Here is a 26359-nt window from a genome sequence, read left to right on the forward strand (position 1 = left end):
GAGGAGGGTATTCCAACCACGAACGTGTTTCACTAAAAGAATATAGGAGGGGCAGTCCAAGATGGTGAGTAGTTTCACTGAGGGTCACTGCAGAGAGGCTGGAAAGGGTCAGCCATTGACCAAGAGGAAGAAAGGAAGGAAGAGAGGGAGGGAGGGAGGAAGGAAGAGAAGAAGGGAGGGAGGAAGGAAGGGGCAGGATAGAGGTCTTGGGACCAGCCAGGGATGACCAGGGTATTGACTGGCTCTCAGGAGGGGGTGTGTGAAGGATCAAGACCTCCAGTCTCCAAACATGCTGGTCACCCTATTCCAGAGTGACACATGGTACCAGAATATTACTGGTTGTCAAATCTTTGCCCACTCTATTCGCCCCCGATTCCATGAACAGAGAGTCTGAGTCCTCTCTGGATCCCCGGTTCCGTGGGGTGGGAGTGGTAGCGGGGACATGAGGCCCCAACACCCCTTCCGGTCTTCAGGGGAACTAACCGACGGGCTGGAGCAGGATTGAGGCTCAAGCCCTCTCTTAACCCGGCGAGCAAACTGTTTAGTCGGCAGCGGGGCGGGAGGTGATTCTACACTCCAGACCCTGAAACAGGCAGACTGAACTCTCACTGGGAAGCAAAACACGCTGACCTGGCCCTTTCCCGGGCAGACAGCAGGTGGCCCCTGGGCCAGTGTAGCTTGAACCCAGATGCCCTCGGGGCAGGGTGCAAAGAACCGACTTGGGAGTTGCCCAAAGGTCCTGGTCAGTCTCCTCAGGCTCAAGAACAGCCTGGGACTCACTTCTCCCCTTCGTCCTCTTGCTTTGACCCGGGTAGTTCAGTAGCGGCGAGCACTGGACTCTGAATTCCCATTCGGCCCGGCGCATTCTAGATCCCTCGTCAAGGAGGCGCCAGGAATCGGGGATGAGGGCTGCGCTGCGTGGACTCAGGGTACCGAGGGCTGGGCTGGGTACCCAGCAGACGCGAGCTGGGTCTGATCAGCTGAGAGCGTGCGCGAAAGCCAAGCTAAACCTCGATAAATCGATGCGCTCGGCGTGCAGCGCGGTTAAGGGAGTTGGCCAGGGATGTGTAGGGGCTGGGCGGCGAGCTCCGACTGGGAAGGAGAGTTCCTATAGGCAGGCTGTTTGCAGGAGGCGGATCCTGATTGGTCCGGCCTCTGTGAAGGCTGCGAGCGGCGGGGTTAAGCACGTCGCCGCCGCCCGGGCCTAGGCGCGAGAGCGCAGATCTGAATCCGCGCCTCGGACCTGGAGCTGCGGTCACTGCCATGGGCCTCCGCCTCTGCCCTTACCTCGCCGCCCTGCTCCCGAGTGGCCTCCTGTTACTTCTTATGCTCACAGATCTGGCGCTCCCGGCTGGACGTCCGCCACCAGTGGTGCTGGGTGAGGCGCGCGTGCAGTCGTGGGTCCGTTCGATCGTGCGTCGGCTGCACGGGGTGCGGGCGGGGCTGTCTGCATCTGCTCTGAGCACGGGGTGAGGAAGCGTATGATTGTCTTGTCACCTGGGTCGGCCCGTCCACTTCCTGCTATGCTGGGTGCGGTTGTGGTTAAACTCTTGTCACCTTACCCTATAGAATATGGGGGTGAGTGGGAGGGTTACCACCCGTTTGCGCATCGGTACGCCTGTTAATCTCATTCCCAAGCCTCGCCTCATCCCCATTTTTTAGCTGGAAAGATCGAGGCTCTTTGGCGCCACTCCTGAGGGCCTGTAGGAGGTAGGGTGGCTTCGGAGTTGGCCCCCAGGGGCCTCAGCGTTGACTTGGGCTTGGCTTGGACGCTGTCTCCCTCCACCCTTCCAGCCCGACACGTTTCAGAGGGCATTACTGAAAGGGAGCTCTTTGGGGAAGGATTGCTCTCCTAACCTGCCACCAGGGCACTCCCCTAACTTATCAAATATGTGGCATTGGGCCTGAGGGAGGAGGCCCAAGGGAATCTGAGGATGGCTGTAGACAGAGGGAGGGGTTGAGACAATGGCTATGAACAGATGTCATGCTGTACCCTTACTCCTGCCAGACCTACTTGGACTACGCTATGTTGGGGCTAGGCAGCCTCCCTTGTCTACCTCCTCTTTGCTGCTGGCCCAGGCAACTGTACAGGAGCCAGTAGTATTTTCTTGTGGTGCGTGTGGCAGGGATGAGACCTCTCTGTCTTGGGGTCTTTGGGTGTCTCATTCAGGCCATCACTCCCACGAAGAGCTAGTGTGTTGGTGGCCATCCAGGGTTCCTGAAAGCAGAGGCATGCTGAGGTGTACATTACATACTGAGTCTGCTGCAGCATGACCCCCATGCTCTTTCTGCTGGGAGTATTTTAATGGGGATGATGCAGGTCACAGACGGGTAGGGTTGGCAGGCACTGTGATCCCAGGGGTCCTCCACCAGGAGCTCTGGGCCAGGAAATGTTCCCGGGGAATGCTGGGCCCAGGTTCACCATGGAGTTTGGGCAGATTTGGCCTTGCCTTCCCTAAGCTTGCAGGATGATTCCCAGAGGTGAGGTCTGTGCTGGGCAGGCACAGAGAATCCACTGACCCAGTCAGGGAAGGTTCCCTGGAGTATGCAGCTGGAGCTGAGTCCAGGAGAGAGTTCCAGGCAGAGGGAACTATGTATCAGAGGGAGGGAGCTAAGCAGTCCAGGCTCTCTGGAATGGAGTGGGGGAAGGAGTAAATGGTGCAGGGCTCGTGACTGGTTGGGTCATCTGGACTTTGTCTTGGGGGCCTGCAGGGAGCCTTGTGTGTACCTAAGGAGTACTGAGTATGAAGGGTGTGGCATTGGGAAGTGTGTGGTCTCTGACCAGACTGGTCCTAGGCCTTTTCACCTGTATTGGTGCTAAATGCACTCATTAATTCTTTCAGTTCTTAGTTACCCTAGGTCACAGCAGAGGAGCCTCAGGTTGTACCTAGAGGCACTGAGCAACTGGAATTGTAACCTGCCCAGCTTCTCAGAGAATGAGGCTATTGGCATTAATCCTGGGAAACCCCATGGTGGGCAGCAGACAAGCTGTTCCTGGGCACAGAGCAGGGACCTAACCTTGGCCATCAGAGGATTAGCATCCAAGGGTGACCAGTCTCTGTGGGTGGGACTCAAATTGATGGTAGAGAAAGCAGAGGCCAGAGAAGGGATACTGAAGGCCCTGGGTGGGGGAAGGGACTATAGCAAGATATTTCCACCTCTCCCAGCCTCAGTCTCCTTATCTGTAAAGTAGGCATAATAAGGATATTCTTCACAGTGTTACTTTAGGTGAAAGGCATGTGGATGGTTCTTATCTAGTTCTAGGCACAGAGGGACCCAGGAAGTGACCGTTGGTATTTTTAGAGGCCACACAGCCTGGCCAGGCAAAGGGTATCCAGGCAGAGCAGATCAGGTGACTTCCTCTTTCAGCTATTTCCTCTCTGGTGGAAACAGTGACCAAGGTTTCTTCACTGCCCTGTCTAGTCCACAAGCATCTCATCTAGAGGCTGTCATGCTGGGGACTCCCCACTTCTGCGCCACATCATGAAGAGAATGCAGGTGCCACACCTCCCTCCCGTGGCTGCCCTGAGGACACAGTGGGATGGTGCACAAGGAGGGCGTGCCCTCTGCAGGGCTGTGTTCACAGCTGGAGGCCAGTGAATGCCCTCGAGAGCCAAACACTGGATCCTAAATGGGGTTTGGAAGGTGTCAGGAGAATGGCATGTGGGAGTAGGTGAGGCCTGAAAAGTCACTGGGAGTAAATGGACTGTGAAGGGCCTTGAATGTTAGGCAGTGAAGCAAGTGGGGAGGGGGGGGGATGGGTATGAGTGTCACAAGGGCCCCAGGGCTCTGTATAGACTGAATAAGTAGAGGGAAGTCATCCTTGGAGCCTGGTCACACCCACCCCCATTGGGCTGTGGCTGGAATGGTATGTTGCTTCAAGAGAGCCATTTCCAACACAGGTGTGCCAAGATGCTAGGGCCCTCCAGGTGAGGTGCACTCTGGAACCTTTAGCAGGGTTTAGCATCTGGGCTCTGGCCTTTAGCAAGCCCTGAGGACCTCAGTAGGCTGGCAGGTGCCTGCTTCTCTCAACCGTTTCTGTTCATTGCCCCCCTCCAGAGCTTATCCTGGAGTGCCTTCTTTGGATTCATTTTTGGCTGGTTAAGTGGCCCAGTGCTCTGTCCTGTTTCCCAATCCTTCTTTCAGAGTATACAAGACCCTGCCTATGAAGCTGAAACCACTGTCTGTACCCCGACACTGAATTAAATCTCGGAGACAGTTTTGGGTGAAGTAGAGAGGAATAGCTTTATTGCTTTGCCAGGCAAAGGGGGCCACAGCGGGCTAATGCCCTCAAAACTGTGTGTCCCAACTTGGAGAGGGTAGTGAGAAGTTTGATAGTAATGGTTCAAGAGGGTGTGACATTCTTCTGATTGGTTGGTGGTGAGGTGAGTGGGAATCAACATCATCAACCTTCTGGTTCCACTGTGTCTGGGGTCTGCTTGCTTGTGGGCAGCATACCATCGTTAACCCGCTAACCATTGACTTCTCCCATCTGGTGGGGGTTTCAGTATCTGCAAAACAGCTCAAAGATGTTGTGTGTATCCCTTGATGGGGAACCAGGACCTTGCCCCAAGGCTGCACTATGGTTTCTTTTTGACTGTTTCTCCTTTGTCTTGCATCCCCTCGCTTCCCTAATTAGCAACTGCATGAATCTGCCAGTTGGAACTCGGGGAAGGTCATGGAGGCTGAATGAAGCCTATTTTCTGTAATCAAAGAAATGGGGAACACAGAAAGGCTTTTGTGCCTAGGAGCCCCACAGGTATCACCTACTCTGCAGCCTGGGACAGCCATGGGCAGAAGGCCTTTGGGTTTCCAGCCTGCCAGGTCCAGGGTCTCATTCATGCTATATGTACCCCTTCAGTGCCTGGTGATTTGGGCAACCAGCTGGAGGCAAAGCTGGACAAGCCGTCAGTCGTGCACTACCTCTGCTCCAAGAGGACAGACAGCTACTTCACACTCTGGCTGAACCTGGAACTGCTGCTGCCTGTCATCATTGACTGCTGGATTGACAATATCAGGTGGGGGCTGGGGCACAGGTGGGGCGCTGCTCGCTGGCCCGGTCTAGAGATGCCTCCAGAGCCCATTTCTATCTCATCTGTGCCTCAAGAGATCTCAGGCTCAGGGTCACTGACCTCTCTCCCTTCCCATTTCCTCTGTCTGGTCCACGCCACCTTGGCACTGTCCCAGACAGAACTTTCTTCCCTTTCCAGCTGCTCCTGTCCCTACCCTCTCCAGTGCCTCAGGCCCTATTTGTGGTTTTTATGCTCCAGCCCCTATTCACAGCCTCCACTTAGCCCCCACCCTTTCCCTTGCCTTTGACTTGGCCACACCTGCCCCCTCCAGCTGCTTGGGGATTCCTTTCCACTTGCTGTTCTTTCAGCCTGGAATCACCCTTTACACCCTTTGCCTGATAAACTCCCTCCCATTCACTCTTTAAAACCCAAGCCTGCTTCTGTTTTTTGTTTGTTTTTTTTACCATCTTTATTGGAGTAAAATTGCTTTACAATGGTGTGTTAGTTTCTGCTTTACAACAAAGTGAATCAGTTACACATATACATATGTTCCCATATCTCTTCCCTCTTGTGTCTCCCTCCCTCCCACCCTCCCTATCCCACCCCTCTAGGTGGTCACAAACCACCTAGCTGATCTCCCTGTGCCATGCGGCTGCTTCCCACTAGCTATCCACCCTACGTTTGGTAGTGTATATACGTCCATGCCACTCTCTCACTTCCTCACTGCGTCACAGCTTACCCTTCCCCCTCCCCATATCCTCAAGTCCATGCTCCAGTAGGTCTGTGTTTTATTCCCATCCTACCCCTAGTCTCTTCATGACATTTTTTTTTCTTAGATTCCATATATATGTGTTAGCATACAGTATTTGTTTTTCTCCTTCTGACTTACTTCACTCTGTATGACAGACTCCAGGTCCATCCACCTCACTACAAATAACTCCGTTTCGTTTCTTTTTATGGCTGAGTAATATTCCATTGTATATATGTGCCACATCTTCTTTTTCCATTCATCTGTTGATGGACACTTAGGTTGCTTCCATGTCCTGGCTATTGTAAATAGAGCTGCAATGAACATTTTGGTACATGACTCTTTTTGAATTATGGTTTTCTCAGGGTATATGCCCAGTAGTGGGATTGCGGGGTCGTATGGTAGTTCTATTTGTAGTTTTTTAAGGAAGCCTCCATACTGTTCTCCATAGTGGCTGTATCAATTTACATTCCCACCAACAGTGCAAGAGGGTTCCCTTTTCTCCACACCCTCTCCAGCATTTATTGTGTCTAGATTTTTTGATGATGGCCATTCTGACCTGTGTGAGATGATATTTCATTGTAGTTTTGGTTTGCATTTCTCTAATGTTTAATGATGTTGAGCATTCTTTCATGTGTTTGTTGGCAATCTGTATATCTTCTTTGGAGAAATGTCTATTTAGGTCTTCTGCCCATTTTTGGATTCGGTTGTTTGTTTTTTTGTTATTGAGGTGCATGAGTTGCTTATAAATTTTGGAGATTAATCCTTTGTCAGTTGCTTCATTTGCAATCCCTGTCAAACTACCACTGGCATGTTTTACAGAACTAGAACAAAAAATTTCACAATTTATATGGAAATACAAAAGGCCCCGAATAGCCAAAGCAATCTTGAGAACAAAAAATGGAGCTGGAGGAATCAGGCTCCCTGACTTCAGACTATACTACAAAGCTACAGTAATCAAGAGTGTATGATACTCGCAGAAAAACAGAAATATAGATCAATAGAACAGGATAGAAAGCCCAGAGATAAACCCACACACATATGGTTACCTTATCTTTGATAAAGGAGGCAAGAATATACAGTGGAGAAAAGACAGCCTCTTCAATAAGTGGTGCTGGGAAAACTGGACAGGTACATGTAAAAGTATGAAATTAGAACACTCCCTAACACCATACACTAAAACTCAAAATGGATTAAAGACCTAAATGTAAGGCCAGACACTATCAAACTCTTAGAGGAAGACATAGGCAGAACACTCTATGACATAAATCACAGCAAGATCCTTTTTGACCCACCTCCTAGAGAAATGGAAATATAAACAAATGGGACCTAATGAAACTTAAAAGCTTTTGCACAGCAAAGGATACCATAAACAAGACCAAAAGACAACCCTCAGAATGGGAGAAAATAGTAGCCTGCTTTCTTTGTGAAGTCTCCCTGCCACTCTCCAGAGCTCTTTTGGTTTGTTTGTTTGTTTTTTTATAAATTTAGTTATTTATTTAATTTTGGGCTGCATTGGGTCTTTGTTGCTGCGCGCGGGCTTTCTCTAGTTGTGGCGAACAGGGGCTACTCTTCGTTGCAGTGCATGGGCTTCTCATTGTCGTGGCTTCTCTTGTTGTGGAGCACAGGCTCTAGGCACGCGGGCTTCAGTAGTTGTGGCACATGGGCTCAGTAGTTGTGGCTCGCAGGCTCTAGAGCGCAGGCTCAGTAGTTGTGGCGCATGGTCTTAGTTGCTCCACAGCATGTGGGGTGTTCCCGGTCCAGGGCTTAAACCCGTGTCCCCTGCATTGGCAGGCAGATTCTTAACCACTTTGCTATCAGGGAAGTCCATCTCCAGAGCTCTTAACCTCCTCTTCCCCCTGGCCACATGCCTGCTCCTCTAACCTGCATTCTCTGCCTGCCAAGCATTGTTTCCTAGGATATTTCTTCCATAATAAGATAATCATGTAATGAGAATTACTGCTTATTGAATGCAAACACTATACATTTTACATACTTTCTTTCATTGAGTCTTACAGCAATCCAGTGAAACAAGTGCTGTTTTTAGACCTGTTTTACAGATGAGGAAATCTGGAAGCTCAAAGAGTTTACAAAATTGCTTAGGGTCACTCAGCTAATAAGTGACAAACTAGAATTTGAACCCAAAGTTGTGTGCCTCTGAACTAAGGTTCCCGCCCACCCTGAGCTCCCTGAAGGCAGGGACCGTGTCTCTTTTACCTTTAAAGCTGTAGGACCAGAAACACAATTGGTTTTCAATAAATATTTGAGCTGAATGGAGTCTTTCAAATTAAGATTGTTTTTTCCCCTGGAGACACACTAGCTGGTTCTAGCTGGTTCTCTGGGCACCCTGCCTTTCCCTGTTGTTTATGACACCTGCTTTGTTGACTCTTTCCTCCTCTTTGTGCATCAGAGTTATTTCTGGGATGTTGATCCGCATTTCTATTTTTGTTGCAGAAGCGTGGTCTCAGGTACTGCCAGTTGGAGGTACAGGCTGATACTGAGAGGGGCTTATCTATGTTTGTTGGGCCTCTGACCTGTTTAGACTTGCATCCAGCACAGAGTGCTTTGGCTTTCTAGAACTTTGCTGAGTGGCCATTGGGATGATCTACAGATTGCCCTGAAGAGAGTGGGTCCCCAGGACTTTTATTTGGGCCAGTGTTGGGTATCTTGTCAGCTTTCTGTGGCTGATCTTTAAGGGTGGGTGGGACTCAGGACCACTGGGGATTGCAGGTCTAGCCTGTGTTTTCTCAGGCACATTTGCCTCCTTAGTATCAAGGGAGGCCAGAGCAGGGTTCTTGGCCTGGCACAAGGCTTTCCTCCTGTCTTCTACCACCCTGTCCCCATCATGTCTCCAGGCCTTGCCCACCCACCCACTCACACAGCAGCCACAGGTGCTCGGGGTTTCTCTGTCTGGTTCTGTTGTGTGTTGCATTCATCTTCTCCTTTGCCCTGTGTTGTGTTATGGTGGGTGGCAGGAGCTGGATCCATGGAGATGGAGCAATGGGAGCCTGCGAAGTTAGGCTGCCTGCCTTTTGGGGTCAAGTGTGATGTTCATGGCAGAGCCAGGCCTGGCAGCCAGATCCCTCTCCCAACCATATCTAAGACCTGCATTAGACAGTATGGGTGACATTGAGGAGAAGGGAATATTGCCTGACAGGGGTCCTGGAGTCAGTCTTTGGAGTGAGCCTTGGTGGGGTCTTCATTTGGATGTGGTTACTCTGATCTGTGCTTTACAAATTTGCTTTGTTACCTTTTGGTCTCCCCTGTACCTCTGACCAAACCTGAGGATGGGAAGGGAATATGGCTCAGGACACAAGACAGTATTGGGACACACCGACTTAGGTGTCACCTCTGGGTCACTGGCTCAATATCCCCTCCTGGCAGGCTGGTCTACAACCGAACGTCCCGCACCACCCAGTTTCCTGATGGTGTGGATGTGCGTGTCCCTGGCTTTGGGAAGACCTTCTCACTGGAGTTCCTGGACCCCAGCAAAAGCAGCGTGGGTGTGTAGCCCTTCCTCATGGCCCCCAGGGAATGGGGATGGAAGTTCTGATGGACTCCGAGAGTGGGAGGAGCCCTGTTGGTTTGAGTTGGGTAGCCTGTGAACCATCTCTGATCAGTGTGGGCGCAGAGCCCTATAGCACTCCTTCGGGGATCTCCTGGCTGTAGGTGTCACAGTCTCCTTAGCAGGCGTGGTGTGGGCAGCTGACAATGACTGTACTCTCTCTAATCCTGTGGATTTATGTCTGCAGGTTCCTATTTCCACACGATGGTGGAGAGCCTTGTGGGCTGGGGCTACACACGAGGTGAGGATGTCCGGGGGGCCCCCTATGACTGGCGCCGAGCTCCAAGTAAGTGGTTGCTCTCATTTCCTCCCTGAGGTCATGGGGGAGGGGGTTGGGGAGGAGGAGATCACAGCCACCAAAGGCCCTGGGCCTTTCCCTACTCGCGTGTCTCTGGCATCCAGCCCAGCCATCACAGGTCCTGTCCTTCCCCTACCCTCAGCCCAGGATTTCTGGGCCTCTGAGCCCTGGGGTGAGATAATGAGGCTGAGGAGGGGAAAAGGAGCTTCTTCTCCCTTCATGGAAATTGAGGGGAAACCAGACCCTCCCCACTTGGATTTTCACACGCTCCCCACCCACCTAGTCCTGGGTCTGGCCTGAGACACAGTCAGTGGTTCAGGCCCAAGAACCCTTCCTGCCTGACCCCCACCTGGCTCTGGCCTGCAGATGAAAACGGGCCCTACTTCCTGGCCCTCCGCGAGATGATCGAGGAGATGCACCAGCTGTATGGGGGCCCCGTGGTGCTGGCTGCCCACAGTATGGGCAACATGTACACGCTCTACTTTCTGCAGCAGCAGCCACAGGCCTGGAAGGACAAGTATATCCATGCCTTTGTGGCACTGGGTCCGCCCTGGGGGGGCGTGGCCAAGACCCTGCGCGTCCTGGCCTCAGGTAAGACCCTGCCTGGCTCAGCGTGGGGGGTGCTGGTATCAGAGATGGCACACTCTCTTTCCCTCTACAGTGGCCTCCTGGGCCACCCTCATGTCTCTTCTCTTGGGTCAGGACCCTTCCTTCTCCAGAGTTGTATTCTTTTCCAAACATCTCTCTCTAAAAGAGAATATAACACTACTTCTAAATTCACCTCTCCAGCTGATGACTCTTGTTATCTGTGTAAGTTTCTTACAACATGTACACGGAGTGGCATAACCGATGGTCATAGGGCACACGTGTACACACATACACACACACAGCTTGGGCCTGGCTGGCCTAACTTGGTTTGATCCAAAGTTCTCTGGAGGAGCCTTCTCCCTCTCTCTTACCCCCATCCTCACTTCTTCATCCCCACCTTCGCCCCAGAGAAGGAAGGTTGGGCTACAGTTTCCTGTTTATGAGTTACACCTCCCTCTGTGGCAGCAGGGAGCCTCTGTGGGCCACACAGAGAGGAAGCAGGTGCAGATTTGTCTGGGCCTGCTTGCTTGGCAGTTGGGAAAACCACCTCCTTCCCTGTTCCTCCCCAATCCACCTGCCTTTTCACGACTGTTAGAACATAGCAGCTGTAGACCCCGGGCTTTCCTCCCTCTGCTAGGACTGGATGTGAGCCCTGTGACCGCTCACTTTAGGAGCTGTGAGCCAGGGCTGTACCAAGCATCTGGTGAGCTTTCTTCCTCAAGTGACTGCCACTGCCTGACCTGCTTATTGGTCACCTGATCATTGTGATCAGTCCTCTCCCAGTAGTGACCCTGGATTAGCTGGACAGTGAATTCAGTTATAGTGAGAACTCATCACAGCTACCTACTCTGTCCAGCCTGGACCTGAAAGGAGAGATGTGGGCCCTTCTGAGTTTGAGACAAGTTACCATGGTGGAGTTCAGGTACTGGCCCTTTCAGAGCTTCCCCATGAGTCCCCTTAGAGCGGTGGTCCCCAACCTTTTTGGCACCAGGGAATGGTTTCGTGGAAGACAATTTTTCCACGGAGGGGGTGGGGGGCTTGGGAGGGGTGATGGTTCAGGCGGTAATGCGAGTGATGGGGAGCAGCAGGTAAATCGTCACTCTCTAGCCCACTGCTCACCTCCTGCTGTGCAGCCCAGTTCCTAACAGGCCGCAGACTGGTAATGGTCCGCGGCCTGGGGGTTGGGGACCCCTTCCTTAGTTAGAGCTTTGCCTCAGATTCTGGGAGACTGCTGTCAGGCTCTGGCAGTCTGGGAGTGGGGGTGGGACAGGATGGGTGGTAGTCGTGGACCCTTAGCTAGGGGTTCCCTTTCCTGAGGGCTCCTAGAGCCAGGCTCCAGCAGGCAGAGTTAAAGGCCTGCAGTCAGTAGTGGGGTGATGGGTGGCCGTGGGTCCTGAGCAGGGAAGAGGCCCCTGTTCCCAAGTTCCAGCTCATCCTCTGGCGATCTCACTGGCTGGTGGGTGCGTTTGTGCTGTTGGCATTCCTATGTGAGAAAGACTCTCACTTTGTCTGCAGCCTCCCCTCCTGCCCTGTCTCCTGCAGGCCTGGCTGCCCAGGCCAGTGCCAGGCAGGTGGGTGGGATGAGACCATGGCTGGCTGGATGTAGGTCTGAGCCTAGGAAGGGAAAAAATGTTTACATAGCTCAATGCAATAAAAGATTAAGAGGACTGTGTCTTTGGGCTGCCCACCTGCTGATTCACCTGTGACAAGGTCAGTACCCACAGGCCTGGTGATAAGTGCTCTGGGGAAGGTATTGTTTTTACCATAAATCACCCTGTGGGTGTGTGCTGCCTAAATCCCTGGTGACAAAATGCAAAAGGGAAAGAAACAAATCTTGGTCATGTGCTTCCTAGATTGAGCAAAAATACTAGGAAATAGGGGAGTTGTCACCGCATTAACAGCATAGAGATGCCAGAGTGCTGGCCAGGCCCCGGCTGGGGGCTGGCAGGGGCCCTGGCGGTGAGCTGCCCAGCTGCCCAGCTGGCTTACATTCCCGAGCACAGACTGACTGGAGCCCTCTATCCGCAGGAGACAACAACCGGATCCCGGTCATTGGGCCCCTGAAGATCCGGGAGCAGCAGCGGTCTGCTGTCTCCACCAGCTGGCTGCTGCCCTACAACTATACCTGGTCACCCAAAAAGGTCTTCGTGCACACACCCACAGCCAACTACACGCTGCAGGACTATCACCGCTTCTTCCAGGACATTGGCTTTGAAGACGGCTGGCTCATGCGGCAGGACACAGAGGGGCTGGTTGAGGCCATGGTGCCACCTGGCGTGCGACTGCACTGCCTCTATGGTACTGGTGTCCCTACGCCAGACTCCTTCTACTACGAAAGCTTCCCGGACCGCGACCCGAAAATCTGCTTTGGTGATGGTGACGGCACTGTGAACTTGCAGAGCGCCCTGCAGTGCCAGGCCTGGCGCGGCCGCCAGGAGCAAGAAGTGTCATTGCAGGCACTGCCGGGCACTGAGCACATCGCGATGCTGGCCAACACCACTACTCTGGCCTATCTGAAACACGTGCTCCTCGGGCCCTGATTCCTATGCTCGGCAGGGCTCTGGGATGGCCTGGCCACCACTGCTTCTCCTGGCCTCTGGGGCAACCATGGCCCATGAGTTGAGCAGTTTGTGTCTGATCATCTAAGGCCCTGGATCTTGGGTTGTGAAGTGGGGAAGTGCTGCGGTTTTTATCCTTCCTCTCTGGGAATGAGGAAGGAAGACATAGTCTGAACTTACTTGAGGGACCCTTGGAAAGAATGCCGCTGATGGTGGAATTGTGACCTCAGGACTGGCTCCGCAGGTGGATTGGCTGGCACCTGGCCCCAGTCCCCAGTGTCGGGGCCTTGTGTTCCTCCTACCCCTGTGGCCTTTTCACACTCGCCCACCAGGGCCTGGCTCCTCAGCTTTCTTGTGAGGGATGTTACTGAACTGTGGTCCCTAGGTTGGGCTCCTGGTCCCTAGGGTGTACCTTCTCACACACTGGCCACAAGTCGGCCTGCTACTGGCCATGGGTGGCTGGAGCTGCTGTCTTTGCTGTGGCCTAGCTGCTCACACAGCCTGACTGTGGCTTTCCGGGGGCAGCCCGGTTCCCCCTGCAGGCAGGGGTGGGTTATGTTCTCCATGGTTCCCAGGCCCTGGGGCATTCACTCCTACCTCCCTTACTTCTAAGAACAGCCTAGCTCAGGGCTGGGCAGCAGGTGGACCCCCAGTTCTCGGGGCTGTGTCCCAGGAGCCCTGATCTCCTTGGTTGGGCTATTGCCCACAGTACTGATGCTGTCTCCCTTTGCCCTGGGGCTGTGGTTCAAGAATGAGAGCAGAGCCTGGTGCCATGCCCTTTAGGTACTCATGAAGAAAGAGAACTCAAGGAAGCAGCCAAGGCCAAACAGAGCCACCCTGAGCTGCCCTCTTGCTGACCCTCCACCACATTGCCACCCTGCCCAGGATCTCTCTAGCATTCACGTGGGCTGGCACAGGACTGAGAGGAGGTAGGACTCTTGCCCACTCTGCCCAGCACCCATCCCCACCAGGCAGCTCAGTGGTGTTTAGTCAGCCCAGAAGCTTGAGTGGGCCCCTGAGAGAGCCAGGTGCCTTAGGGGCCCCCTAGGGGTTTTCTTCCTGCTCCAGAGGTGCTGCATGGATCTCCCTGTGATAGCAGGGATGGAGGATGTGGATCTGCCTTGGTGGTCTCCAAGTGGGCAATGCCTAAAGGCCAAGACTTGGGCCTAGCCTCTGTGGTGGAGCCCCAAAGCCACAGTCAGGCTGGACTGTGCTTCACTCCTACAAGGTTTCTGTGAAGCAGAATTTTCTCTGTTGCATTCATACCCAGCATCTGTCTCTCCCTTTGTTCCTGAGTGGTGGGCCCCACATGGGGCTCTGAGCAGGCTGTACCTCAATTCTGGCAATAAAAGTATTCTGGATGCTATAAAGTGCCCTGGCCCAGCCTCTGCTCTGAGCATAGGAGGAAGGAGGCAGTGGAAGGGTGAGGGGGCTAGCGAGGCAGGTAATCAGAGGCTAGACCTTGACCTTTCTGGGGCCTTGATGGGTTCTCTCAGCACAAAAGCATGGCTCCTGGGCACCTCTTTGGGTTTTATCCTCCTTCCTCCTCTCCTGGGATCTAGTTCCCCTCCTAGGACTGAGAACCAGGACCTGAAACATTCCTGTTGGAAAGAAGCTCCTGCCCACCACCCCACCCTGCCACTCCTATGTGGTCAACAGGCCCCAAATGCCGCCCCACAGCTGGGAGCCAAGGACAATCCTGACGGTCGCCCTGTCTGGACTCTCCTTCCCATCTTTCTGTCCTCCCTCAGCTTGCAGGTCTCAGCATCCTTTGAATTTTTTAAGGATGCTACCCTTCTACTCTGTTTCATCAGTTCACCTGCCCGCCATCTGTCCTTCTTGGGAACAGAGACTGAGGAGGGAGGGAAGAGAAACTAAGATGGGCAGAGATAGGGACTGAGAGACTGGGGACCAAATGGAGATGGATAAGGACAGAGGAACACAGAGTCTGAGACAGGAAAACGTGCATAAGGATGGAGACTAGGCCAGAAGTCTGTAGTGCAGAGCCCAGAGCTGGGGGCCAGTGAGGGTTGTGGAAGCCCCAGTTCCTGCCTCCTCCACAGGAGCCTGGCCAGCCTGGGTTTTAGGTGTCAATACACCCCGGGCCGCTAGAGGGCGCTCTGAATCTTCTCATGACACCAGTTATTGGCCAGACCTGGAAAAATGGGTGGCCCAGAGGGCCTAGGAATACACAGGTCCAGCTGCATCGCTGCCCTTGGTAAAAAGGATGACAACATGAAAGGGAGTAAACCCTTACTCCCAGGTCCTGCCCAGCCTGACTCTTAGTGCCCTAACACATACCCACTCATGGCCTTGCCACCACCCTCTCACCCCTGATCTGTTTCAACCCCACTTCTACCGTCAGTTTCACAGCTGTAGAGACAGGGTATGGAGTCAGAGCAGGCTTCAGGACCAGCAGACTGGGGTTCAAATCTGAGCTCTACCACCTCTAGCCAAGTAGCTTGGGGAGTCTCCTGACCTCCCTAAGCTTCGGTTTGCTCATCTTAAAAATGAGGATGGGGACTTCCCTGGTAGTGCAGTGGTTGAGAATCAGCCTGCCAATGCAGGGGACACGGGTTCGATCCCTGGTCTGGGAAGATCCCACATGCCGTGGAGCAACTAAGCGTGTGCCACAACTTTTGAGCCTGCACTCTAGAGCCCACGAGCCACAACTACTGAGCCTGTGTGCCACAACCACTGAAGCCTGCGTGCCTAGAGCCCATGCTCCACAACAAGAGAAGCCACTGCAATGAGAAGCCCGCACACTGCAACGAAGCGTAGCCCCCGCTCGCTGCAACTAGAGAAAGCCCGCACACAGCAACAGAGCCCCAACGCAGCCAAAAAAAGAAAAATGGGGATGAATAAATGTACACTGTAGGGTGGTCCTGAGGAACACTGATGGTTTTGGAGAACATTTGATTCAGTGCTTGGTTCATGGTGGCTTTCAGCTGGCAGGATGCTGTAACTGGGTGTGAGACAGTGAAGCCAGAGGTTCTGAGAGCTTGTAGGTCATGGATGCTGCTGATACAAGGACAAGTGGACTGGCTGTTACTGAGTGACACAAGTGTCCAGAGCCCTTCCTCTGCCAGGCCAGGGAGGCAGGAGGAACTGATCCAGGGGGTAAAGGGTCAGATTCTAATGACTCCAAATACATGCATGCAGACTTACCTCAGAGATACTGTGAGTTCGGTTCTAGACCACCACAATAAAGTGAAGGTCGCAGTAAGGTGAGTCACATGAATTTTTTTTTGTTTCCTGGTACATCTAAAAGTTGTTTACACTGTAGTCTAGCCTATTAAGTGTGCAATAGCATTGTCTAAAAAAAAAATGTACATACCTTCATTAAAAAAATACTGTAATGGGGCTTCCCTGGTGGCGCAGTGGTTGGGAGTCTGCCTACCGAGGCAGGGGACACGGGTTCATGCCCCGGTCCGGGAGATCCCACATGCTGCAGAGCGGCTGGGCCCGTGGGCCATGGCTGCTGAGCCTGCGCGTCCGGAGCCTGTGCTCCACAAGGGGAGAGGCCACAATAGTGACAGGCCCGCGTACTGCAAAAAAAAAAAAACTTTAGTGGACTTCCCTGGTGGCACGGTGGTTAAGAATCTGCCTGCCAATGCAGGAGACACAGGTTCGAGCCCTGGTCCAGGAAGATCCCACATGCCGCGGAGCTACTAAGCCCGTGCACCACAACTACTGAGCCTGTGCTCTAGAGCCCACGTGCCACAACTGCTGAAGCCCGTGTGCCTACAGCCCATGCTCTGCAACAAAAGAAGCCACCACAATAAGCCCGCACAGCACAACAAAAAGTAGCCCCCGCTCGCCGCAACTAGAGAAAGCCTGTGCACAGCAACGAAGACCCAACACAGCCAAAAATTTAAAAAATTAAAAAATAAAAAACTTTAATGCAAAAAAATGCTAACCATCATCTGACAAAACAGCATTGCCACAAACCTTCTATTTATAAAAGATGCAACATCTGTGAATCACAATAAGGCACAGAGCAATAAGACATGTTATGCCTGTACTCTCATTCACACTTACGGAAAGTATTCCAAGCAGAGAGCACAAGGAGGGCAGCACCAGTGAACGCTCTTCAAGGATCATCACCTCAGGTCTATAGGTAGGAGTATGGAAGGGGTTTTAGGCAGAGGAAATACAAAGTCATTCCAATCTGTATTTTAGGAGCACCTCTTACCCTGTGGGGATGGGTTAGAGAGAGCAGGATAGGGATTGGGAGGCTATTATGGCTGGGGAGCAGAAAACCATGAGATGCAGGGCCTGGGGGGGGGGCAGGAGGAGGAAGGGTTCAGGATGCTGCCCATTTCCTGCTGGGTCACTACGTGGTGGGGAGCAGGGTTTTGTGTGTAGGCAGTCTGGAACCAGAGGATGTGTAATTGTGAACACGTGTCTGGGGGGAAATGACTCCATGGCCCAGGAGAGAATCATGGCTTGAGGTGTGGACAGGAAGATAAGGGGTAGGGCTCAGTTTTCCATAAGATCAGGAGGCCCTAGACAGAGCCCCAGAGCTACCAGAGGAAAAGGAGCCCTCAAAGGAGATGGAGGAGGAGCAACCACAGGGAGAGGAAGAGGACAGGAGGGTGCAGCTCCAAGAGGGGTCGGGCAGGATGAGGACTGAAAACTGTCCTCAAGCCTGGGCCCCAGGGAGGCCTGGGGTTGGCTCTGGAAGCTCAGCGGTGTCCATGTGTCTGTAGGGACCTTAAAGGATGCACGGTGGTCGCAGCTGTGACTCCGAGGATGAATCCTGGGTCTGTCTCCCTAGGGTCTCCAGGCGGAGGGTTGGCTGTGAACGGGGTATGGAGGCTGTTTAGAACTCCTCGTGTGAGCTGTATGGGGTCTCCCGGGAGTGCGGCCCAGGCCAAGGGCCACAGAGGAACCGGGTGTGGGGGCACTTAGAGGTTCCCGCGGAAGCGTCCCCGTATTGAGTCCCTCGGAGGCCCCGAGACACTCAAGGGTCGGGGAGCAGCCAATCAGTCGGCTAGTGGGGCTGGGTCCGGGTCGCGGCCCGCCAGGGGCTGGGACCTCACCTGCGGACACCTGAGCGCGGCCGGCGTAATTCTAGAGGCCGCGGCGGCCCCCGGGGGCCCGGAAGCGCCGCCGCCCGCGAGCCCAGCGCGGAGCCAGGCGCCCTGTCCCGACGCGGCGCGCGCTGTCGCGATCCGGCGGCGGATGACGTGGCGGGGGCGGGGCCTGAGCGGTCGCGGCGGGGGCGGGGGCAGCGCGACCGAGCATCCCGGAGGCGCCGGGCCACCACGAGGTAACGGGCCGCGGGCGGGCGCGCCGAGGGAGCCGGGCCGTGGGAGCGGGGCCGGGGGAGCCAGGCCGAAGGAGCAGGGCCGCGGGAGCCGGGCCGGGGCCGCGTTCTGCTGGGGCCGAACTCTGCGCCGCCGCTGCATGCGGGATGCGGTTCCCGGAACCCAGCACCGGGCAGGCGGGCCGCGGGCACGTGAGAGACGCTGCGAGTGAGCGCGTTCCCGAGGGGGACGCCGTGCGTGTGAGCGGGACCTTGAGCGTGAGGGGGACTCCAGGAGTGTAAGACTGAGCGTGTGAGGAGGACGCCGTGTTGTGTGTGTGTCTGTGTGTGTGAGTCAGTCTGAGGGTGACCCTAGGTGTGCGAGACGCAGTGTGAGGGTGACGCTTTTAGTGTGACGGAGACTCGGTGTGTGTGTGAGAGAGACCCTAGTGTGGAGGTGACTCCATGAGTGTGAGAGGGACTGAGAGGGAGATTGTGAGAGACTGAGTGTGAGAAAGACCGCGGTCAGAGTGGCCCTGAGTGCGACCCTGTGAACGTGAAAGAGACCGTGTGAGATACTCCAGTGTGAGTCTGGTGCTGAGAAAGAACCTGTGCTGCGTGGGACTCCGAAAATGAGTAAAGGCCCGGGGGACGAGCCTGAGGATGTGAGCACCGGAGCAGGGCTTCCTGGGGCCGCAGGGAGACTGGCCTGTTGGAGGGAGGACGGTGTGTGCTCCTGCTACTATGGCTCTTCTTAGTGTCTTCACATCCTGTCATCTTGTTTGATCATCTCATGTCCTAAATGGAAGGCGATATTTGTGAAACATTAAGAGAATTCTTCACAAAGCACTGAGCGAACAGTCTGGGCACCACTTGTGTTATAGCCAGTGATAAGCAGGAATCAATATTTAATTTAACATTTGTTTTTGAGTACCTCTTGTGTGCACTGGACTGTGTGCTTGGTAAAACGAATTCAGTCTCTGACCTTGATGGGGAAGAAAAAGCACTACCGGGCTAGCAGAATGCTCTGCCATCTGGTGCTTATCTTTGAGAGCTGCTCCCTGATTTTGAAGATCTGGGAGGAGCAGCCTTTTTTTTTTTTTGCGGTACGCGGGCCTCTCACTGTTGTGGCCTCTCCCGTTGCGGAGCACAGGCTCTGGACGCGCAGGCTCAGCAGCCATGGCTCACGGGCCTAGCCGCTCCGCGGCACGTGACATCTTCCCGGACCAGGGACACAAACTCTTGTCCCCTGCATCGGCAGGCGGACTCTCAACCACTGCGCCCCCAGGGAAGCCCAGGAGCAGACTTTTGAAAGCCTGTGAGAGCTTCCTGAGATCATTTTCAACTCTCTGTTCTTGTTGGGAGGCCCTTGAGGAAACGGCCCAGGCTGCCTACATTGCTGAGGTCCCACTGTGTGCTAATGGCTTTTGCTTCCCAACTTTGATCTCAGATTGTCATTAAAAGTTCTTATATTTGATTTTCCTTTCCTGACAAATTTGTGGGAAACCACAAGCCTGATATTCTCCTGTCTGCCTCCTTCCCTGTCTGACTGTGGACATATTTTTATTACAAACCAAAAATAAATACCAGTTATGTGACTGATCTCTTTGGCATTTCTTGGTACAGGAAATTTCCTGACTTCTGTCCCTTGTCCTTCCAGCTGTAGTCTCCAGGATGTGTGGATACTTTACTACAAAAGTGATGCAAGTGGTGCTCATGGGACCTGGGACAGAGGGAACAGCAGTTGTCTAGACATGCATGATTTGAAAGGACCAGGCTGGTTCTCAGACACGTGTTCAGTTACACGCCACTGTGGGTGCGATGGAACTTCTAAGTAATTGAGTGCTACCCCTGCCGGGCATATAAAAATTAGATTTTACAAAAGGAAATATCGTACTGCTGCTTACTAGGTTCATTTTTTGATAGGTTGCCTCTCACTCTTTGTTGCAGAGATTAATTGGAAACATGCGGAATTAGGCCTGGCTGTGGAGACTTCATTTTCTTCTTCGTACCTGACCATTTATGATGAGGTGGCTTATGAAAGTGTGATGTTTGCTTGTCCTCACAGGTGAATATTATTGCTCTGTTCTTCGTTAATTTTCTTGGATCTTTTCGAGTTGTAAAGCGTTTTAGTTAGTTATTTGAGTACAATACTAGTAAAGAGAATAGCTCACACATAATTAACAGTTATGTAACACTATAATTATTATATAAATAAATTATATATTTATTATATCTCGTTCTAAAGAGTAATTGTGGTGGTTTTTATTTAAAGATACTTGCAATGAGGAAGTAAAAATAGGAAACCAAAGCCATGGAAAAGATAAGATATCAAGTACTGTTGAAAAGTGAGGGTATCTATCTATTCACTGTGCTTGGGTGCTGAATCTGATATTGAGTTTCCTGGTGTCCTAGGTGAAAAGACAAATGTAAAGAGTCACATAATTTAAGTTTAAGCATAAAAAAAGTAATGCATTTTCATTGTAGAAATTTTGTAAAACTCAAAGTATAAAGAAAAAAGTCTTCTGTGTTTTCACCACATTTAAGATTTTGGTGTCTTAACAGCGTTTTTTTTTGTTTTGTTTTTTTTTCATAGTCATCAATTATAAAAGTTTTAGAATACAGCTTGTAAAATATTCTTTGTAATTGAACTTTGAAAGAGACGATTTTTCTCCCTGAAAATTACATATGATAGTTTCATGATTAAATTTTCATGAGGAAATTTTAGTGGTCTGGTGAATTCCTTTATTATCTGCTGCACAGGAACTTGAAAAATATGATGAAAACCTGTTAGAAAGCTGTGTTATGTCCTTACAAGTGGGGTTTAACACTAGTTTCTCAAGGCAGGAACTACTTATAGGGTGTGTGGAATTGTTTAATGAACACTGTCTTCAACAATGAGTTTAGAGACTGTTTTGGGTTTTTTTGGCATGCCGAGGGGCTTGCGGGATCTTAGTTCCCCAACCACGGATCGAACCTGGGTCCCCTGCAGTGGAAGCACAGATCCTAACCACTGGACTGCCAGGGAATTCCCAAGAGTGTGTTTTCGAGAGAGGGAGACTGAGACACACACATGCAGGGACACAAGATATGTGTGGAGAAAGAAGTCAGCCAGGATGTTGAGGAAAATGGTGGGAGAAGAAGGGTGTTAGAGGCAAAGGACTCAGTATGAGCAAAGATGTGTTTTTCTGATGGGCTCTGGAAACCCTGGACTACTCCAGGTTCTGGAAATTAAGTAATTCAGTGTGGCTGGACCATGGGAGGGACCATATGCAGCAGGAGGTCTAGTGATAAGGCCCTGATAAGAAGGTTGGAATTGATCCTAAAGACCTCGGGCAGCACCTGAGGAAGGGTTTCTAACTGTGCTCTGATAGCAACCAACTCAGTAGATAGTAAGGTTGGTATTCTGTTGTGAAACTTGAGGAGCCAAAGCAGTTTTTCCCTGTTGGAAGGCTGTTTCCTACCCCTGATCTGCCCCCATCTCCTGCATGGAAGTAAGCCCTATTGCAGGTGCCTTTTTTTGTTTGTTTTTCACTTCAGAATTCACCTAATTTTAGACAAGAACTATGTTGGGACATTCCATTTTCAGGTGTTCTAGATCCTTGCTGATTTTATGTTTACTTGTTCTATTGTTGACTGAGAGAGGTGTATTGAAGTCTCCAACTATAATCATGGATTTGTCTATTTTTCCTTTCAGATCTATCACTTTTTGCTTCATGTATTTTGAAACTATGCTGTTGGAGGAAATACACGTTTAGAATTTTCTTCTTGCTGAATTGACCTCTTTATCATTATATAATGTTCTCTTTTATCCCTAGCAATACTTCTTATTCTGAAGTCTCATTGGATGTTAATATAGTTACTCCCCCTTGGTTTTGATTAGTGTTTACATGTTTTTTCACCATCTTTTTACCTGTAACTTATGTTTTTATAGTTCAAGTGGGTTTCCTGTAGACTGCATATTGGGTTTTGCATTTTTATCTAACCCAACAATGTCTGTCTTATAACTGGTGTGTTTAGATCATTTACATTTCATGTTATTATTGATATGGTTGGATTAAAATCTGCTCCCTTGCTAGTTGTTTTCTGTTTTCTACTTATTTCATATGTTCTTTGCTTCTTTTTTCTCCTTTTTTCTACCAACTTTTGGATTGAGTATTTTTTATGATCTGTTTTATCTCCACTGTTGGCTTATTATTTATACTGTTTTTTAAACATCTTTATTGGAGTATAATTGCTTTACAATGGTGTTAGTTTCTGCTTTACAACAAAGTGAATCAGTTATACATATACATATGTTCCCATATCTCTTCCCTCTTGCGTCTCCCTCCCTCCCACCCCTCTAGGTGGTCACAAACCACCTAGCTGATCTCCCTGTGCCATGCGGCTGCTTCCCACTAGCTATCCACCTTACGTTTGGTAGTGTGTATATGTCCATGCCACTCTCTCGCTTCGTCACAGCTTACCCTTCCCCCTCCCCATATCCTCAAGTCCATGCTCTAGTAGGTCTGTGTTTTATTCCCATCCTACCCCTAGGCTCTTCATGACATTTTTTTTTCTTAGATTCCATATATATGTGTTAGCATACAGTATTTGTTTTTCTCCTTCTGACTTACTTCACTCTGTATGACAGACTCCAGGTCCATCCAGCTCACTACAAATAACTCAGTTTCATTTCTTTTTATGGCTGAGTAATATTCCATTGTATATATGTGCCACATCTTCTTTTTCCATTCATCTGTTGATGGACACTTAGGTTGCTTCCATGTCCTGGCTATTGTAAATAGAGCTGCAATGAACATTTTGGTACATGACTCTTTTTGAATTATGGTTTTCTCAGGGTATATGCCCAGTAGTGGGATTGCGGGGTCGTATGGTAGTTCTATTTGTAGTTTTTTAAGGAAGCCTCCATACTGTTCTCCATAGTGGCTGTATCAATTTACATTCCCACCAACAGTGCAAGAGGGTTCCCTTTTCTCCACACCCTCTCCAGCATTTATTGTTTCTAGATTTTTTGATGATGGCCATTCTGACCTGTGTGAGATGATATCTCATTGTAGTTTGGGTTTGCATTTCTCTAATGATTAATGATGTTGAGCATTCTTTCATGTGTTTGTTGGCAATCTGTATATCTTCTTTGGAGAAATGTCTATTTAGGTCTTCTGCCCATTTTTGAATTGGGTTGTTTGTTTTTTTGTTATTGAGGTGCATGAGTTGCTTGTAAAGTTTGGAGATTAGTCCTTTGTCAGTTGCTTCATTTGCAAATATTTTCTCCCATTCTGAGGGTTGTATTTTGGTCTTGTTTATGGTATCCTTTGCTGTGCAAAAGCTTTTAAGTTTCATTAGGTCCCATTTGTTTATTTGTGTTTTTATTTCCATTTCTCTAGGAGGTGGGTCAAAAAGGATCTTGCTGTGATTTATGTCGTATAGTGTTCTGCCTATGTTTTCCTCTAAGAGTTTGATAGTGTCTGGCCTTACATTTAGGTCTTTAACCCATTTTGAGTTTATTTTAGTGTGGTGTTAGGGATTGTTCTAATTTCATACTTTTACATGTAGCTGTCCAGTTTTCCCAGCACCACTTATTGAAAAGGCTGTCTTTTCTCCACTGTATATCCTTCCCTCCTTTATCAAAGATAAGGTGACCATATGTGTGTGGGTTTATCTCTGGGCTCTCTATCCTGTTCCATTGATCTATATTTCTGTTTTTGTGCCAGTACCATATTGTCTTGATTACTGTAGCCTTGTAGTAGAGTCTGAAGTCAGGGAGCCTGATTCCTCCAGCTCCATTTCTCGTTCTCAAGATTGCTTTGGCTATTCAGGGTCTTTTGTGTTTCCATACAAATTGTGAAATTTTTTGTTCTAGTTCTGTAAAAAATGCCAGTGGTAGTTTGATAGGGATTGCATTGAATCGGTAGATTGCTTTGGGTAGTATAGTCATTTTCACTATGTTGATTCTTCCAATCCAAGGACATGGTATATTTCTCCACCTATTTGTATCATCTTTAATTTCTTTCATCAGTGTCTTATAGTTTTCTGCATACAAGTCTTTTGTCTCCTTAGGTAGGTTTATTCCTAGATATTTTATTCTTTTTGTTGCAATGGTAAATGGGAGTGTTTTCTTAATTTCACTCTCAGATTTTTCATCATTAGTGTATAAGAATGCCAGAGATTTCTGTGCGTTAATTTTGTATCCTGCAACTTTACCAAATTCATTGATTAGCTCTAGTAGTTTTCTGGTAGCATCTTTGGGATTCTCTATGTATAGTATCATGTCATCTGCAAGCAGTGACAGCTTTACTTCTTCTTTTCTGATTTGGATTCCTTTTATTTCTTTTTCTTCTCTGATTGCTGTGGCTAGAACTTCAAAAAGTATGTTGAATAAGAGTGGTGAGAATGGGTAACCTTGTCTTGTTCCTGATCTTAGTGGAAATGGTTTCAGTTTTTCACCATTGAGGACGATGTTGGCTGTGGGTTTGTCATATATGGCCTTTATTATGTTGAGGAAAGTTCCCTCTATGCCTACTTTCTGCAAGGTTTTTATCATAAATTGGTGTTGAATTTTGTCAAAAGCTTTCTCTGCATCTATTGAGATGATCATATGGTTTTTCTCCTTCAGTTTGTTGATATGGTGTATCATGTTGATTTGCGTTTATTGAAGAATCCTTGCATTCCTGGAATGAACCTCACTTGATCATGGTGTATGATCCTTTTAATGTGCTGTTGGATTCTGTTTGCTAGTATTTTGTTGAGGATTTTTGCATGTATGTTCATCAGTGATATTGGCCTGTAGTTTTCTTTCTTTGTGACGTCTTTGTCTGGTTTTGGTAGCAGGGTGATGGTGACTTCATAAAATGAGTTTGGGAGTGTTCCTCCCTCTGATATCTTTTGGAAGAGTTTGAGAAGGATAGGTGTTAGCTCTTCTCTAAATGTTTGATAGAATTTGCCTGTGAAGCCATTGGTCCTGGGCTTTTGTATGTTGGAAGATTTTGTGTGTGTGTGTGTGTGTGTGTGTGTGTGTGTGTGTGTGTGTGTGTGTGTTACGCGGGCCTCTCACTGCTGTGGCCTCTCCCGTTGTGGAGCACAGGCTCCAGACGCGGAGGCTCAGCGGCCATGGCTCATGGGCCCCACCGTTCCGCGGCATGTGGGATCCTCCTGCACCGGGGCACGAATCTGTGCTCCCTGCATTGGCAGGTGGACTCTCAACCACTGCGCCACCGGGGAAGCCCCTGTTGGAAGATTTTTAATCAGTTACAATTTCAGTGCTTGTGATTGGTCTGTTCATATTTTCTATTTCTTCCTGGTTTAGTCTCGGCAGATTGTGCATTTCTAAGAATTTTTCCATTTCTTCCAAGTTGTCCATTTTACTGGCATAGAGTTGCTTGTAGTAATCTCTAATAATCTTTTTTATTTCTGCAGTGTCAGTTGTTACGTCTCCTTTTTCTTTTCTAATTCTATTGATTTGAGTCTTCTCCCTTTTTTTCTTGATGAGTCTGGCTAATGGTTTATCAATTTTATCTTCTCAAAGAACAAGCTTTTAGTTTTATTGATCTTTGCTATCATTTCCTTCATTTCTTTTTCATTTATTTCTGATCTGATCTTTATGATTTCTTTCCTTCTGCTAAATTTGGGTTTTTTTTGTTCTTCTTTATCTAATTGCTTTAGGTGCAAGGTTAGGTTGTTTATTTGAGATGTTTCCTGTTTCTTAAGGTAGGATTGTATTGCTATAAACTTCTCTCTTAGAACTGCTTTTGCTGCATCCCATAGGTTTTGGGTCATCGTGTCTCCATTGTCATTTGTTTTCTAGGTATTTTTTAATTTCTTCTTTGATTTCTTCAGTGATCACTTTGTTATTAAGTAGTGTATTGTTTAGCCTCCATGTGTTTGTATTTTTTTATTTTTATTTTTTTGTGGTACGCGGGCCTCTCACTGTTGTGGCCTCTCCCGTTGCGGAGCACAGGCTCCGGACGCGCAGGCTTAGCGGCCATGGCTCACGGGCCCAGCCGCTCCGCGGCATGTGGGATCTTCCCGGACCAGGGCACGAACCCATGTCCCCTGCATCGGCAGGCGGATTCTCAACCACTGCGCCACCAGGGAAGCCCTGTTTGTATTTTTTACAGATCTTTTCCTGTAATTGATATCTATTCTCATAGTGTTGTGGTCGGAAAAGATACTTGATACAATTTCAATTTTCTTAAATTTACTAAGGCTAGATTTGTGACCCAAGATATGCTCTATCCTGGAGAATGTTCCGCGAGCCCTTGAGAAAAATGTGTATTCTGTTGTTTTTGGATGGAATGTCCTATAAATATCAATTAAGTCCATCTTGTGTAACGTATCAT

General features: G+C 49.9%; 2 protein-coding genes and 1 long non-coding RNA gene across 22 annotated transcripts in view; 2 read left to right on the top strand and 1 right to left on the bottom strand.

The window, feature by feature from the left end:
• Positions 1 to 1016: 1016 nt before the first annotated feature.
• Positions 1017 to 14139, top strand: PLA2G15 (phospholipase A2 group XV). Of its 3 annotated transcripts, none has more exons than XM_059044898.2 (6): positions 1017 to 1378; positions 4862 to 5018; positions 9145 to 9263; positions 9513 to 9611; positions 9990 to 10214; positions 12240 to 14139. In XM_059044898.2, exons 1-6 carry the CDS (start codon positions 1264 to 1266, stop codon positions 12749 to 12751), a joined length of 1227 nt encoding a protein of 408 aa, XP_058900881.1. In that variant the 5' UTR covers positions 1017 to 1263; the 3' UTR covers positions 12752 to 14139. The 3 variants fall into 3 exon arrangements, with proteins under 3 accessions (XP_058900881.1, XP_058900882.1, XP_058900883.1); XM_059044900.2 differs by having other exon boundaries at positions 1159 to 1378; positions 10115 to 10214; XM_059044899.2 differs by lacking the exon at positions 9990 to 10214 and having other exon boundaries at positions 1148 to 1378.
• On the bottom strand, positions 4224 to 17917 carry LOC131744917 (uncharacterized). Of its 2 annotated transcripts, none has more exons than XR_010837838.1 (4): positions 17815 to 17917; positions 16811 to 16883; positions 5902 to 6059; positions 4224 to 4511 (listed from the first exon to the last, which is right to left on the bottom strand). It is a non-coding gene; the product is annotated as an uncharacterized lncRNA (long non-coding RNA). The 2 variants fall into 2 exon arrangements; XR_010837837.1 differs by having other exon boundaries at positions 5902 to 6074.
• A 55-nt stretch (positions 17918 to 17972) lies between these two features.
• The window catches only part of SLC7A6 (solute carrier family 7 member 6), a 42296-nt gene continuing 33909 nt past the window's right edge, over positions 17973 to 26359 (top strand). For 7 of the 17 annotated variants that reach the window (XR_010837835.1, XR_010837830.1, XR_010837831.1 and 4 more), the window contains exons 1-2: positions 17980 to 18044; positions 19971 to 20088. The gene's annotated coding sequence lies outside the window, so the exon portion shown is untranslated. The other 10 variants (XR_010837832.1, XM_067019761.1, XM_067019760.1 and 7 more) reach the window with 10 other exon arrangements.

The sequence above is a fragment of the Kogia breviceps genome, chromosome 18 (genome assembly GCF_026419965.1).
Source record: "Kogia breviceps isolate mKogBre1 chromosome 18, mKogBre1 haplotype 1, whole genome shotgun sequence".
NCBI classification, from domain to species: Eukaryota; Metazoa; Chordata; class Mammalia; order Artiodactyla; family Physeteridae; genus Kogia; species Kogia breviceps.

Excerpts from the sequence above, each read along its gene's own strand:
- PLA2G15 (XM_059044898.2), top strand. The coding sequence starts at position 1,264 with ATGGGCCTCCGCCTCTGCCCTTACCTCGCCGCCCTGCTCCCGAGTGGC. Across the intron at positions 1,379-4,861 it reads TCCGCCACCAGTGGTGCTGG|TGCCTGGTGATTTGGGCAAC; the intron begins GTGAGGCGCGCG and ends GTACCCCTTCAG. Across the intron at positions 9,264-9,512 it reads CCCCAGCAAAAGCAGCGTGG|GTTCCTATTTCCACACGATG; the intron begins GTGTGTAGCCCT and ends TTATGTCTGCAG.